Here is a 15,519-nt window from a genome sequence, read left to right as displayed (position 1 = left end):
CCCCACCTCGGGCACCAATTGAGCCTCTGGTGCCAGGGCTCACGGCTGGCCACCTGCGCTGAGCTGAAGAGAGGAAGAGCTAGATCAGCTTGGAAGATAATATTTAAGGTCTTGGACCAGGTAGAAGCCTTCCAGATCCTCTGCAAGACCTGAGGATCCTTTTCGGTTTGATGAGAGGTGAAATACGCACCCAGTTGTCCTCATTCTGTGACCCATTTGCTTCCCTGTCCAGGTACGTCATCACCAACCCCCCGTACGAGTTTGAGCTCGTGCCGACAGACCTGATCTTCTGCTTGATGCAGTTTGACCACAACGCCGGCCAGTCCCGGGCCAGCCTCTCCCATTCCTCCCACTCGTCCCAGTCATCCAGCAAGAAGAGCTCCTCCGTGCACTCCATCCCATCCACCGCAAACCGACCCAACCGACCCAAGTCCCGGGAGTCCCGAGACAAACAGAAGTACGTGCAGGAAGAGCGCCTCTGATATGTGTATCCACTGCCACCGTGTGTGAAACTGTATCTGCCACTCATTTCCCCAGTGGGTGTTTCCAACAGTAACTTCCCCCCTTTTCCCCTGTAGCCACCCCCTTTTTTTTACACATATTTGCATATGTATGATAGTGTGCATGTGGTTGCCATTTTTATTTCACCACCATAAAACCCTTGAGCACAACAGCAAATAAGCAGAAGGACCAAAAGTTATTTATGATTCTAGGGGAAAAATAACCCAAAGGCATGCTCCAGACATAAATAGCTCACTGCAGGAAGGAGTTCGCAGAGTAGAGGAGCGTCATTGTCATCCATGTCAGTTATGCAAAGCAAGTTTAGTTAATGTAGAAGAAAAGTTTGTTCTGATTGATCAGGATTATCAGGGTGCTTCGGGTTTTGATTTTGTTGTTGTTTTCCTTTCTTTCTTCTTCTTTTTTAATACACACGCAATAATATACACATACACATTTCTTTGAAGCAAGCAACCAAAAAGCAACAAAAACACATCGATTGTTTCCACTCTCACTCTCTGGGCTGAAGTATCGCGAAGCATTTAAGAGGCTTTCGCCATTTGTGTAGACGATTATTAAGCATCTGCTTTTGTAAGAGAACATCCTAGCTTTTTTTACTCACCAAGGCCTTTCGTCCCAGATCTAGCTTCCTCTGGGAGTTCTTAGGCACATTTCTACCCTTACTATGGAGGAAAGAATCGTATCCCATTCGTGGATGTATCAAATTCTAGTCATCTAAGTGAACAGAGGTTTGATTGCATATTAAATTGTTATTCTGTCTCCTTATGCCATATGACTAGCTATTTTTTTTTCTTTCACTTTTGACATTTGGGATGAAAAGCCATATGTATCATAAATATCAGATGTAAGTCATTAAAAACTGCCTTCCTGGGACTTTTACATCTTTTAAAAGGTGAATTACTTACCTTATGTACAGAATAAATAATGCTCAGGAAAGAGTGAGTATTTTTCCATGCATTCTCAGGGGACCTTTTTACTCCCCTTTGTTTGATTAGCTAAGGCCCCAGTGCCAGGCAGGAGCAGGGGCTGGGGCCAAGCTAGAGTGTGAGGAAGATAAACCCAGCAGCAGATCATGTTTTTCTAGGAGCCAACATGCTAAATAAATCAGATTGTGGGGGGATCGAGCCACAGTTGACTCGACAGAGACAAAAGCTAGCTACTACTTCAAACTGTGGGCACAGCTGCATGGCGCTGGCTGTCCCAAAGCAGGAAGCTGGTGGGAAAATTCCTCCTCCTCAATTTCTTGAACACAGCCAATTCACTTAGGCAGGTGAATGACGGTAATAGCGAACCACTCCTTATCGTCATGAGACGGGGGAGAAGAAGTGTGCAACAGTGAGCCAAACACATTTTGGTATAATTCTTGGTTTTTTTTCTTTTGTTTTCTTTCTTTCCTTCCTTTTTGAACAGTTAGTAAAGCATGAGCTGAAAGGTAGAAAAATCCCTTTTTCAGCATACAGTTGTCAGATGTTTATGCATGCTGTAGGCGGTGCCTTAGTTCTTATGAATCGGCAAACTCCACCATAACCGAATTATCCTGTGTGTGGACTAGCCCTGGGCTGGCGTATACCTGTTTGAAGTGTCTACTTGAGCAGATTCCACCAAACAGAATAGGGGTGGAGGGGAGGAGAAATATGCCACAGTGGTACCATCTCTAAAAAGGTGTTTTTATGGTGAATGCTTTGAGTTTAGATTTCGGATCCCCTCTCTCCCCTAAGCATGATAGTTTTGGAGATTTGCTTGCTGTGTGAATTGACAAGCACTTTTACTGACAAAATGGTGAGGTTCAGTCTGCACCTGTGCCCCCACACCAAAGACAGGGCAGTATTCAGACCAGGAATGGGGTGGGGAAAAATTGTATACATGTATATTAAAAAGCCCTACGAGTGGAAGAATTTTTTTTCAAATTATTTTTGTCCCCATATATATCGATTTCTATATTACGTATAACTATCTATCCTTTTATATAGAACTATATCTATATCTACATATATGTACACACACACACATATACATGTGTGTGTGTGTATATATATATATATATATATACACACACATATACCCCAGTTTGGGATCATGAAGAGCTTTTCATGCATTCTTTGCAAAGGAGGTTATAAAGTTGTGCCCATAGAACATTTATAACTATAAGAATGTGCCAGTTAAAGTGCTCGACAGGAAATATGACAGTTTAAAAGCATTGTAAAACTCACATAGCTTACTTCTCTCTCTAAAGTGCAACAAGGATGAATAGAATGGGCCAAGGTATGACAATTAATGGTTCTGCATGACCTAGCCACTGCTGGGGGTTTTCTTCTATAACGTTGTCCTTGTGAAAACTTTTGTGACATTAAAAAAAAAAGGAGTTACAAATTTTATTCTGTTATTGGTTTGTTTCTTTTTGTTTATATTGTTCTGTTTGTGGTTTTCTTTAGTTTGTTTTGCTTTTTTTTTTCCTCCTCCCCTTCCCCCTCCCCTTCCCTCCCTACTTCTCTTTCCTCCACTTTCTAAATTGCTCAGCGCAATGAGGCTGTGCTGCTGCTACCGCTAGATCCCTTAGAGTTTGTTTTGGTGTTCTTGGTTTTGGGGCTGGGTAATTTGGGGGGAACTTCTCTCCATCTGGCTTGCCTTCAAATCTGCACGTGGCCTCCCTGCCCACCTTGGTACCTTGCTCCAAGTCCAAAAGCCTTTTGCCATCAAGAAACCCAGCTTCCTCCACTTCCCCCCATTACCACTACCCCAACCCGGCCCCCCCATCAGTCTGTCCACATCTCTGTGTTTATCTTGGTAAGACCTACTACAAGTGTGATGCCAGGTGATAAACTTCGCTGGAAAACATTTGCAGCTATTCCATTTGGCAAACCTGCTTCTTGGTTAATATTTTGTCCCTCTTTTTAATTTAGACCAGGAGGTTCATTAATGACAGAACATTGGTCTCCTTTATGTTTGATCAGGATGACCCCAAGTTAAAACTGTTCAGTTATGTGTATCAACTCATAGCCCACACCCAGTGATCTGAGGTTTCATGACTCAGTCTCTGTATTTTCCAGGTCTCTCCTGTCACCTGCCTTTGTTCAATCCCAACCAGAGATTGGGCAGATAGAAGTAAATCCAAAATGCGTGTTATATACAGTCTGTTAGCAGCTCTGAGATGATGCTGTGACAGGAATGGAGTGGGAACAGACTATGACATGAGATGTAACTTTGGAATTTTCCCTGGACTTAGGGCACACACTTGAGAGTTGACTATAGTATTTGGCCAATGATATATTCAATGATGAAAAGGTATCATTGTGACCTCTATTCTGTTAGCTAAAACTACTGTATTATACTTTCCTCAACAGAACACAGAGTCTCCTCCATTGTTTTCCATGTGACCCCAAACTTCCCCATTCCCCCTCAGGTTCTCTTAGGAAGTACACAGGGTTCTCATATTATGTCTCTCCCTTTCCTGCTCCCCATAAAAAAAAAAGAATAGAAGAGGAAAGAAAAAGAGAAGAAAAGAAAGAAAGAAAGAGAAAAGAAGAGAAAGAGAAAGAAAGAAAGAGAAAGAAGTAGGTAAAGGTAGAAAGTGAAAGAATTATTTGAAGAGAAGGTCTATACATTTTAAAAGAGCAATAGCTAGAAACTCAATTATCTGTACCATTCTAGAAGAGAAGCAGTCTGTGAGCCATTCAGTCCAATTTGCTTTAGGCTTTGAAGGGCTGAACCTTAAGTGAGTGGGTAGACCGGGAGGTGCAGTGAAGCTTTCTCGGCCTCAATGTTCACCCAGATGATCATAAAATCATCAACACCCCTAAGGACTGCTACCCAGGGTCCTTCCTGAAGCCAGTTCAGATGTATAAAGGGAAAGATGGACCCATATACATAGAGTTCTACCACAACTGGAGAAGTATCAGATTCTGTTATGAATATTAAGGATTGTGACCCAGAACATTACAATAACGCTCAGTAATATTTTGAAATAAATTGACCTTAAATATTTGTATACCATTCATCATGTTATACATTATCTTTACTCCTTTGGCTTATCAAAAAAAAAAAAAAACCGTGAATGCCTCTAGGTGCTTCCCGATGCTACTGTGCTATTGGCACTTTCTTCTGAGAAGGGGAACACCCTCCTAAGTTCCATGAGACAGAACTGACTGTGCCTCCAGCCAGTATTGTCAAGATCTCAGATGACCAGAAAAACCTTAGACTGGCTCTTCTTCAGCATGGGAAAGGCCTAAAGGTATCTGCATCCCAATAGGGACAATTAAATCAACCTGCCAGGTTCCTATAGCAACAGGATCCTATCCCTCAGGTTTTGGAAGGATAAAGAGGATAGTGTAGAAACTTGGGGGGCCACGGAAGTCAAGACAGGGTAAAAATCAGTGTCTCCAGCAGCTTCTTCAGCCCATCCCTGTTTTGTCATAACATGATGAAGAATAAGCTGTGGGCACTTATCACTAAATTGGTTGCCTGTCTCCCACCAGATTACATATCTATTGCCTAGGGAGGTGAGGGGGCCTACCCCTTGCCATCCAAAAGGGAACAGTGAAGAGTCTGTCCTCAGGGTGCAGCTGAATCAAGGCCCCAGGAAAGGGCCAAAGGGGGAAGTTTGCCCAGCGAATGGCAGCATCAGACTTTCAGTGAAAAGAGGAAACTAGAGCCATGGCGGACAATTGCAAATGACAGTTTTCATAAATGGAAGCTGCCTTGGTTTGGGTACAAATGACTTTCATTTCTATGAAATAGCCATACTTTGCCCATGGAGAGGAAAGAAGGCAGTATGCATGGGTGGGTCCACTGTGGGCCTCAGGGTCTGCCAGGCAGAGGGCAAAAGCCAGCCTGCCTCCGGAAAGGTGATCTGTGAAACCATACAGCGTTACCTTTGAAGGCATCAGCTCCTGGTTAGGGCTTACTGATCTCAGCTGTTGTCTCTACCCAAACAGCCTTTTTCTTTCAAGCCCTCTCTCTCTAAACCTCAGCTTGTGGTACAGCGAGAAAAGGACCAATTATTTCAAATACGTTTGCTGTATTATCATCTCTCCTTTCGTGTACTCTTCTCTGGGGAGTAGTTATGTGAAAAGGCTAAATCCCACAGCACTGACAACCCACAGAGACAGCGAGGCTCAGTTTTCATAGTGCAGCCTATTTCTCTGCTTGCAGGCATCCAGGCAGTCAGGTCTGCCCAGCTCTGGCGTTCTTTCCCACCCATAGCCCACTCCTCCAGGCTCCTTATGGCTTGGGGAAGTCCTCACTCATACCCTGGACCCTTCTGTCTCAGTGATGAAAATAGCAATGGAAGACGCAGATGGTTCATGGATGGGATAGGGCACCTGTTGAGTATAAAGTCATTTCAAGGATACAGGTCCCACAGCAGGGTAGCATCCTTGAACCCCCCAGAAAGAACACTGGGTCACTCCTTCCTCTCCTTACCTTCCAAACGAAGGTAGCCCAAGTGAATCCTCCTCTGTCATCTCTGCTGCCAAAATCCCCATTCTGTGGGCCAGCACCCCAATTTGTGTTCCTTAGTTCTCCATCCCTGGTTCATTTGCAGCCACACTGAAAAGTACCGCCCATTCTTACGTAACCCTTTAGTACTGAGAATATTCACGTTAATGCTAACGTGTAACATAACCTTATGTGACAAGCTGACTGACACCTTAGTGCTTATTCGGTGCCAGATACTTTTCTAAGCACTTTACATACATTAACTCATTCAATCCTCACACAAGCTCAGATGTACATGTGGTTAGCATCTCTGTTTGAAGGATGCAGAATCTGAAAGATTTGTTCAAAGGCATCCAGCCAGAAAGTGGCAGAGTGGAATTTAAAGCTGGGCTATGAACTCTGCCACTATGCTGTGATGTGGCTACTATTACTAACAGACGTACGTGCTCACGTTTATTTACCGTATCTGGACCTGCAGTAAGTGCTTCACCAGCACTAGCCCCTTTCATCCAGACCACATTAGGAAGACTTGATCACTAGCCCATTTTACAGAAGAGAAACTAGCAGAGATCAATTACATAGTGACTTTCTTGGAGCCATGCAACTACCATGTGAGACTCCAGATCCATTTAGACTTCCCCACTGCCCCACGCCATCTCCTTAGCCCACACCTCATCACTGGTCCATGGTGGATAGCTCATGGCGTGGCTGGTCTTGATAGGTGCCTTCTCCCGATGGTAGTGCCAAGTCTTTTAGAGGCATCTCTTCTGCAGTCACTATGTTGTTCTAGCCCACTTGCCAGAGCCTAAAATGCCTTCCTTTCCTGATCTGGGCAAGTCACGCACTGTACTTGCAGTGATGATGTCATGCTTTGCATCCTCAAGAGACTTAACAAATAGGGCTGGGGTTTTCTTGTTTGTTTGTTTTTTGTTTTTCTGACAGTGAGGAGCTCCTTGCAGCTAGATCCATTGCCCCTCCCATTTTAGGAACAAAAATGAAGCTCCCGGAAATCTTTTTGGCATAGGGGATGAGGCAGGGAGAGGAGATAAACCCAGGGATTTGGATTTATCCTGGACCACTTCAGCACCCATTTAAATCCTTTCCCTGAGTATTCTTCCTATAGCCAATGTTGTAGCTTCCCATTGGCACAGTTTCTTCTTTGGAAGATGAGATTCAGTGAACCAAAGTGTCATCATCATGCTCAACGCACTCTCTGTCGAAGAAAACGACTGGCGATCAGTTAAGTGTGTGTTCCTCTGATGCCCTGTGGGAGAATCTTTTCATGAAATACCTTTGCCCCTGGATATTTTACTAGAATGCTCAGAGCATTGATATATTTCCATTTCCTCAACATCCTATCCAACCAAGTCTCCAACAACATATATATCTTACAAGGTACCCAAATTAAAAAGCATGTTTCTCAGGCATAACAAAAACCTCAACTCATCGCCAGGATGCACTTTAATACAAGTCCTTCTTGTGTGGAAGTTCAGTGGCCAAAACACAGGGGCTACTCTTCTTAGATTTTCTTTTTTGGAGAGAAATTTAGAAAGAAAGAGAATGAAGCTTAAATGGGGAAATAATGCTCTCTATCTTACCGACAGCAGAAGGAAATTGATATTCTCTCTGCCGTGAAAGGTCAAAATGCCAACTTTGAATTGAACTGTAAAGACTAAATTCTGAACAATTATTCTCTGCAGCAGTTGTAAAAATTTCAGCAAATTGCAGCTGTCTTAGGTCTTTCGCCCAAAAGACCTACTCGTTTCCATCAACAGAGTTCAGTCTCCTTTCCAACCTGGCATGTCCAACCCAGCACTAAATCCCTTTGCAAAATCAGTCCACACAGTGGCACAGCCAAAACCAAGGGCAGCTCAGGCAAACAGCACAGGCGCTAGGTTCAGCTCTTCTGAAAATCATCTTTATACATAAACCGTTGGAAAAAGTCGTAGTTTGAAATTGTTTCAGCGGCCTGGCAATGCTTTTAAAACATGATAACCATCACACTTTACTCCTCTCTGAAAGGTTAGTTTAATCGTAGATCACAAAAAATTGGTTTCCACAAATGCATAATGGTTCATCTATGTCACACTTGAACTAAATGGTTTTTTAAATGGAGCTGAAATTATTTTGATGTGTACACAGTCCTGGATTTCTATACAACCTTTTTTAACCAGTCCATCAGGAACCTTGCCTCTAAAGCCTCATTAATAATTCAGATGTGCTGATGACTTTAAAAGATCTATGGAATTGAAGCTTAGGAAAAAAAAAAAAACTCTGCTTGACAAAAAGATAAATGAATGTAGAAAGAAGCTGTAGGAGTCTGGCAAGCTGTAGATCATCTCAGAACAGATTGTAACTTTATCATTCTGTCAGGGGGAATAATTTAAAGCACTTAATCAGTTAGCTTCACTGTGAGGATGTAGCATTATGAATTCCTATCGTCCAATCTGTTCAAATCAAAGTGAACTTAATTATAATAGGTGAGAGAGCCAGAGCAGGAGAAAGGGGAGTGGAGAATGATCCAAGAGAGAGACAGTAGTTTCCTGGGGGTAAACTGAGCTGCTGAACAAAGGGTAGTGAGCAAGCTCTCACTAACCCATTCCGGTGACAGTGTTTACATTGAGGGCTCAGACTTGACACAGCAAGAGAAAGTATAGATCAAGGAGAAATAAGCAGAGCGATCGTGAGCTGATCACAGATGCTGAATTTGTAGATCATTAGCCCATCCGACAGACGCACATGCACACACATACACTTCTCTATCAAGCCAGGTGAGCAATTTTTGTTACGTATCAGTCCAGAACCATGAACAGGGCAGTTGTGAATTGTTCTGATAGGTAGAAGAGAAGCCATTGTCTCTAGAGCAGTGGATGTGCCTGAAAGCTTTTTCCTTTTTTCTTTTCTTTTCCTAAGCCACTAATATGATTCCCAAATTAGAATGTCTTATTTGCCCAGTCTCTTCATATCTGTACACATAGCCGATTATGCAGAAAGTTTCAAATCCTAGAAAAAGGCGGGGGCAAGGCCTGAATCCTGTAAAATACCACTGAAGTGCCACGAGGATACTAGGCCATTTTCTTCCTCTCCCCAGCCCCCGAACGCTCTGACTCAGCGTTCTCCCCCAGCCATCTCTGTGTTTAGGGTGGAAATGAAATGCCAAGATGTCGTCAAGCTCCCTTGTCAACAGCTTGGATTATTATAGTCGGTTAAGATATTGCCAGTAGGAATTCTTTTCATGACTGTATACCAACACAGAGCTTTCTTTCTTGAAATAAAAAGCCATCTCAAAACCGTCTTAAAACATTGGTCACCATTCTGATTTTCAGTCTCATTACCCAGCAAAATCTGTGGGCTTCCTTTAAGACCCTCAAAACTGGCTGCAAAAAAAAAAATACAGAAGAGTGGTATATTGAGATATAACTTCAAGTATGTCTCGTACAAACAAAGCTAAGTACAGGTTGGGAAGAGGAGATCCTGCATAAGGTTCCAGATCACTGGCTCTGTGTCGGGGACGACTTCCTTCATGTTTCACTCAAATCAGTGAACACACAAATCTTTCCTCAGGCACAGTGTTTATGCCCAATATTTGATATATTCAGCATCTCCTTCCCACCAAAGATTCCCAGTCCACTAAAGGAACCCCAGAGAACATTGCTGGAGTTCCTCTTCCAACCCCTCTTTGTTCTTAGAGGTCCTACCCATGGTCCTTGCAAGTCCCAAGGGCAAGCTGGTCATTACTTGCCACAGGCAGCAGAGCTGTCCCAGGTTCTGGAATTCTCCCTACACTGCACTCCCTCTTAGCAACTATATTCACTGTCAGCTTCTATCGATTACATTTTTGCATTTTTTTTTTTCAAGGAACTTTCCAAAGGCTTTACCCTAGGACTAATTAAGCTTCTCATTTCTCCTTCTTGTTCTCTATCCGTTTTGCCCTTTAGCAGAAAAGAAATGGTTTACAGATGAACCGGATAATGCCTATCCCAGAAACATTCAAATCAAGCCCATGAGTACCCACATGGCTAACCAGATCAACCAATATAAATCCACAAGCAGCTTGATCCCACCAATCAGAGAAGTTGAAGATGAATGTTGACTTCCAGGAGACCAGAACTCTTTTTTTAAAGCCTGACAAACTTCATAAATGGTGATGTGACTTTTCTTCCTCTTACATGCTGAATCACTGGTGGAAACGTTAGGATAAGCGAGAATTGCAAGAAAAATAAAGTAGACAGATCTTTCTCTTTGTCTGCCTTGAATATTGCTTCCATGTATTTTGGAAAAGAAAATGATTTCATTTATAAATGAACATATTAAAATAGTCATGTATAGCCTCTAGCATTTTAAATTATTTTTATTTATTAGAAAGAAAATATATTTTTTCTTTTTTTTTCATTGTCAAATATCTTCCCTGTATCTAAACAATGCAAAATCAAAATGAGTAAGTGGCCAGACTCCTTAATATGTATTTCTCTTCTTTCTGTCTTTTTCTTTGAGGAGAATGATGGTCACCACCACAATTGATGGTAATGAAGGCAAATGGATTGCTAAAACAATTTTAAAATGGTCCAATGATATAAACATGTATTTTAGTAAATTCATATAAGAAGACAAAAGGGGGCAGGTGAATTTCCTGGATGGGTGTGTATTTTAGCTGCACTGACACCAGCTCTTAATAAATGGAAACTTATTTATTTTCACAGTTGAAAGTCATATTTTTGTAGTTTTAGTTTTCATTCTGTATTTCTCCTCCCTTTGTTCGTATATTTAAAGGGAAGACCTTCTTGCAGCTTTGCTACAATTGCCAGATCAGGTTTATCCAGCCAACTAACGATGCCAGGAGGGGTGTGAGCACGCCTGGGATGTGGAAGTTGAGGACCAGACTCACACAAGATATTGCTCTGTTTGTTGTTCTGATGGTGGGGACTCCTCCATGCTGTTATGCTTCCCATTCCCTATCTCCAAACCACCTGCGCAAGTAATTTCAACTCTGGGAGGCTCTGGTGGGCTTTCTCCCCACTCCTCAAATCTCAGAGCTTCTAGCCTGAAAGTTTGTGAACACCAATGGGTAGTTCCACTTAATAATAGGATATGATAACGCAATCATTCTTTTCACTGAGTTTTTGTTAAAAAGTCAGAACATTTTCATGATCAAAGAGACTACTTTTGCCCAGATTTTACTTTTTCCAGCCTTCCTTTAGTTGCTGGGACAAAACACTCAAACTAGCTGCAACAGTGTAAAACATAATAACGACAAAAGGAAAGCAATGAATGCGCTCAATACAGACTGTTAGAAAAGGCCTTTGAAAATGACCAGCAATGAAATCAAATGTATCAGCCACTTCCAACTGTGCTCAAAGATTTTTCTAGCCATCAGACACAATTACCAAATCTCAGAGCTCTGCTGTGGCTTGCATGCTCTCTGTCCCGGCAACTGTTACGTTCCAAACGATTTAGCAAATCTTTCAACTTCAAAATGATCAATCTTTTATACAATCATCAGGGTCTATGAGAAGCATGGATGTGATAGTGATTTTTCTTTTCTTAAAAATGTCAACTGTGGACACTCAAAGAATCCAAACTTACTAAAATATCCCCCAAAGTCCCATGGTATCTATTCCATTAATTCTTTAGGCCATGACCCTGTGGTACTTAGTACATTAGTGCAAATCAGATCAGAGCCAAGCAACGAAATCACCATGAAAACATATGTCCACTAAGTACTCCAATTACCAGTGTAGGCAAAATGGCTTCCACCTCCGTCTATTCCCTGCAGAGCCAATGTAGTTGTGCTTCCGCCTTGTAGGCGCCGTCCTGAAGTGACTTGTCAGACTGTGGTTACCCTGTCGTCACATTTTGTAGAACTAGTTCTATAAAAGTATTGTGAATATAATGTATGTCCAATTGGATTGTTTAAAAACTACTTATAACCAATCACTAGTCTACACAGCAGACTAAAATGACGTCAGCAGTCTATCTTCAGGCTTATGAATATTTCCTGGTTTCCAACAGAAGTAGAATGGGTTTGTGGGGAGAATCCCTTGTGAGGATTTTACCACTTTCCTGAAAGCTATGCCTTCTTCTACATAATGATTTTGCATTGGGGTCACCTTAGTACATTCACAGCAATCCACGCTCTTCTTTCCTTCATGAACCTTGGTGGACTCTTCTTCACTCTTCTTCCTGATAACCATTTCTGAATTTGTTATAACTATTTGGTATCCTATGGGGCAGGTGATGGTGGCCACCTAAATGATCTTTCCTTAGGGAAACACAGTGTCCCATGCCTCTCAAACCCATCTCTTCAGCCAAGTCGGTCTGGAAGCAGACGTGTAAACTCCGTGACCATCATGGCCAGAGATTTGAATCTAAATTTCTTTTCTTTTCTTTTCTTTTCTTTTCTTTTCTTTTCTTTCTCTTCTCTTCTCTTCTCTTCTCCTCTTCTCTTCTCTTCCCTTTCCTGTCCTTTCCTTTCCTTCCCTTCCCTTTCCTTTTTTCTTCTCTTCCCTTCCCTTCTCCTTCCTCTTCTCTTCTCTTCTTCTTCTTTCTTTTCCCTTCTCTTCCCCCTTCCCCTCCTCTACCCTCCCCTCCTCTCCTCTCCTCTATTCTCTTCTTTTCTTTTCATTCAAGTATAGTTGAAAGAAATTTTTTCTCTTGACCAAAATGGCTAAGATGTTTCCCACCAGCAAAGAGCTGCCCCCAAAAAACTAATTGGTAGGAATCTATTTTTTCTTCTAAGGTAGAGCAGCAAGTTCATGCAGTTTTGCTTTTGCAATAATGAACTGTTCTCAAACAGAAAATAAAAGCAAGCTTTACTTTTTTATTGAGAAAGTGTGCAAAGTGACTGGTTGGTGGCTCCTTTGGCAAAAACTGGTGCCTAGTAGGTTAAAAGTGACACAAGAACAGAAACAAAATTGTATGACCACTGAAGGGCTCAAGCCAATGCTAGAGCTTCCTGATTAGCTTCTATGTGTTGAGCTCTCTGACTGGGAAGAGGTCATCATTCTACCCCACTGTGACAAACCCGCTCCCACATTTTCTGATTAAATTATCAGCAGCCAATGATAGTCATCATTGGTACAGTCTGTCTTGTAAGACTATGATCTCCCATCCCAGTTTAGCATTCCATAAAAGTCCTTTACCCAAACTAAAGACTCTTGGGTGCTTTGGGAATCAAAGACTCACCAAGAGGCTATTTTAAAACCACCTATTTATAAAACGTCATCACCACCATCATCTTTCTTATTAAGAAAGCTTTTATTTTCATCTAAGCAATTTTATATTTAAAAATATCACCTTGAACCAATATAAAGTAATTCAAATGTAAGTGATCGTGACTAAGGCATGTTGGGGGACACCCAGAGCTCTTTCTTTCCAAAGGTTGGGCATCTTACGATGTATTTTGTGCAAAACTTTATTCAAAACTTTAAAAAAAACAGGGAATTAGAACTGTTCAGTTAGGATTGGAAAGAGGGAAATTGAGAAAACATTAGAAAATTAGAAAATTGGGAATGTTTTCTTTTTTAATATTTTTATGTATTTTGAGAGACAGAGAGAGAGAGAGAGAGAGAGAGAAATAGAACAAGTGGAGGAGGGGCAGAGAAAAAGGGAGAGAGAGAATCCTAAGCAGGCTCTGCACTGTCAGCACAGAACCCAGATGCAGGCCTCCATCTGTTGAACCATGAGATCATAACCTGAGCTGAAGAGTCAGATGCTTAACCAGCTGAGCCACCCAGGCACACCTAAAATTGAGGTTGAAAAGAGAAAAAGTGCAACTCCCTTTCTTGTGGTTTGAGTACTCAAGAACTATATCTACAAATAACCAGCTATGTGAGAATGTTCTTGAAACCCCTGGAGTCCCAGGGACCTCATTTGGAAATGAGAGAGATTCATCTAAATGGCCTCCCTTCCAGGTCTGGGAAGCTGTGAGCTTGCTTGGGAGTGGGAGTGTGGGAACAGCCTGTGGAGACAACCTTGTCTTGTGCTGGAATGACGGTCCTCTTGCTGCAGTACTCAAGTGATACTCCTGCGAGTAGTGTGCAGTTTCTGCTCTCGAAATGTAGAAATTAAGTTCATTCCTCATTCCTCCATCTTACGGTTTGGAGTCTCCTTAGGTTCAAATGCAATTTCAGACTTCAAGTTCTCTTGGGTCATGGTGTGGTCCAGACTTTTCTCTGTGTTCCCAGGGTCTTCTCCATCTCATCCCTACCTACCTTTTCTCTTGGCACCAGGCTCAAGTTCTAGTCAATTCCTTCATCTCTAACCCATCTCTCCACTTTTCAATATGTAGTGACAAGCTCTGACCCCTGGATTTCTGGGATTTTTCCTCATTTTTTATTTCCACAAGTGGATCTGGGCTTTAGGAAGCAACTGTCTCACTTCTCACTTCATTTCCTGTCCTGTTTATTTGATTTCTTTTCTTTCATCTTAGTATTCCTTTCTTGGTATACCATCTCTGTTACTTACATTCATAAGTCTAATTTTGATCTATCATTCTCAATTTTCAATGAGAATCTCAGTAAAGGAAGAAAGGAAGGAAAAAGCAAAAGGAGGAAGAGAGGTAGGAAGACAGAGAAAAAAAGTATCAAACCAACTGATTTGAACATGAGCCACCTTACTCATAGAAGAACAAGCAAATCCACTCAACTTGGACATGGTGGTCCATTGCAGAATCTGTCAGTTTTCTATTCAGTCCCTAAAGTCTATTTTCTATTCTGTTCCTCTTTGCAGCTTTTGGAATGATGGTAAAATCACCAATCACTGTGGTCTTTGAAAGGGACTTTTTTATTTAGGGCTTGACTCATCCTCTTTAAAAAGCAAAGGGAACTGAGGTTTCATTTGAAACTCACCTGGTAAATTCCCTTTCTGCTCCTCCCCTACTCACCCCATGTTCTCAAAGCACGTTTATTTTTCTATTCAGCAGAGATGATTTGACACTCAAATCCCATGGTCATGTAAGGCAGTGATACAGCCCTTTGGATTTGTTAATGGAAAGTGGTAAATAGAAACAATTTCCAGCCAGTTTGTATGGGTGTGGCCATATTGGATCTTTAAGTGAAGTCTACTCTGATTGGTTGTTGCCCATGCAATACCAGTTGTTCATATTTTCAAAATTGCCATAAAATAAGACAGTTCAGAGAATACTTTTATGCTTAATTTTATTTCCCAAGGAACTACAGACCCTACTTAGCCATTGCTTGGAACACATTCGGAAAGTAGCCTGTCTGCCCTGATGCAGAAACCCTTTAGCTGCACACCAGTTGGAGACTGCATTATACCACAGCCTCATGTGGTTAGACTGGGGAAGGAATGTTGAATTAGACTATCTGTACTAGGCCTTCTTTTTTTGCTTCATTTTTTGAAAAAGGGCCTGAGACTCAAGTATCTTAAGACAAGCCAAGTCAGGACATGCATCTAGGAGCTAGGAAGAATGAACAAAAACAAAATGATATAAATAGGATTTTCAAGCACCATCAGCCAGGGGCAGGTGTGTGGTGGCAAGAGTTAGTGCTTTAGAAAGGAAGGAAAGGTTGCATTGAATTATACGGGTTGGGGAGAATACAGAGTGAT

General features: G+C 41.8%; 1 protein-coding gene across 5 annotated transcripts in view; it reads left to right on the top strand.

Moving 5' to 3' along the window:
* The window catches only part of KCNMA1 (potassium calcium-activated channel subfamily M alpha 1), a 732,075-nt gene extending 721,498 nt beyond the window's left edge, over nt 1-10,577 (top strand). For 2 of the 5 annotated variants that reach the window (XM_047825361.1, XM_047825365.1), the window contains one exon: nt 233-2,894. In XM_047825361.1, coding sequence (XP_047681317.1) covers nt 233-482 — 250 coding nt within the window. In that variant the 3' untranslated portion in view covers nt 483-2,894. Of the gene's footprint in view, nt 1-232; nt 2,895-9,890 lie in introns of those variants that run through there. The other 3 variants (XM_047825367.1, XM_047825362.1, XM_047825364.1) reach the window with 3 other exon arrangements.
* Nucleotides 10,578-15,519: the final 4,942 nt, after the last annotated feature.

This window comes from Prionailurus viverrinus, chromosome D2, assembly GCF_022837055.1.
Source record: "Prionailurus viverrinus isolate Anna chromosome D2, UM_Priviv_1.0, whole genome shotgun sequence".
Taxonomy (NCBI): domain Eukaryota; kingdom Metazoa; phylum Chordata; class Mammalia; order Carnivora; family Felidae; genus Prionailurus; species Prionailurus viverrinus.
This window is presented reverse-complemented; position numbering and strand designations above follow the sequence as displayed.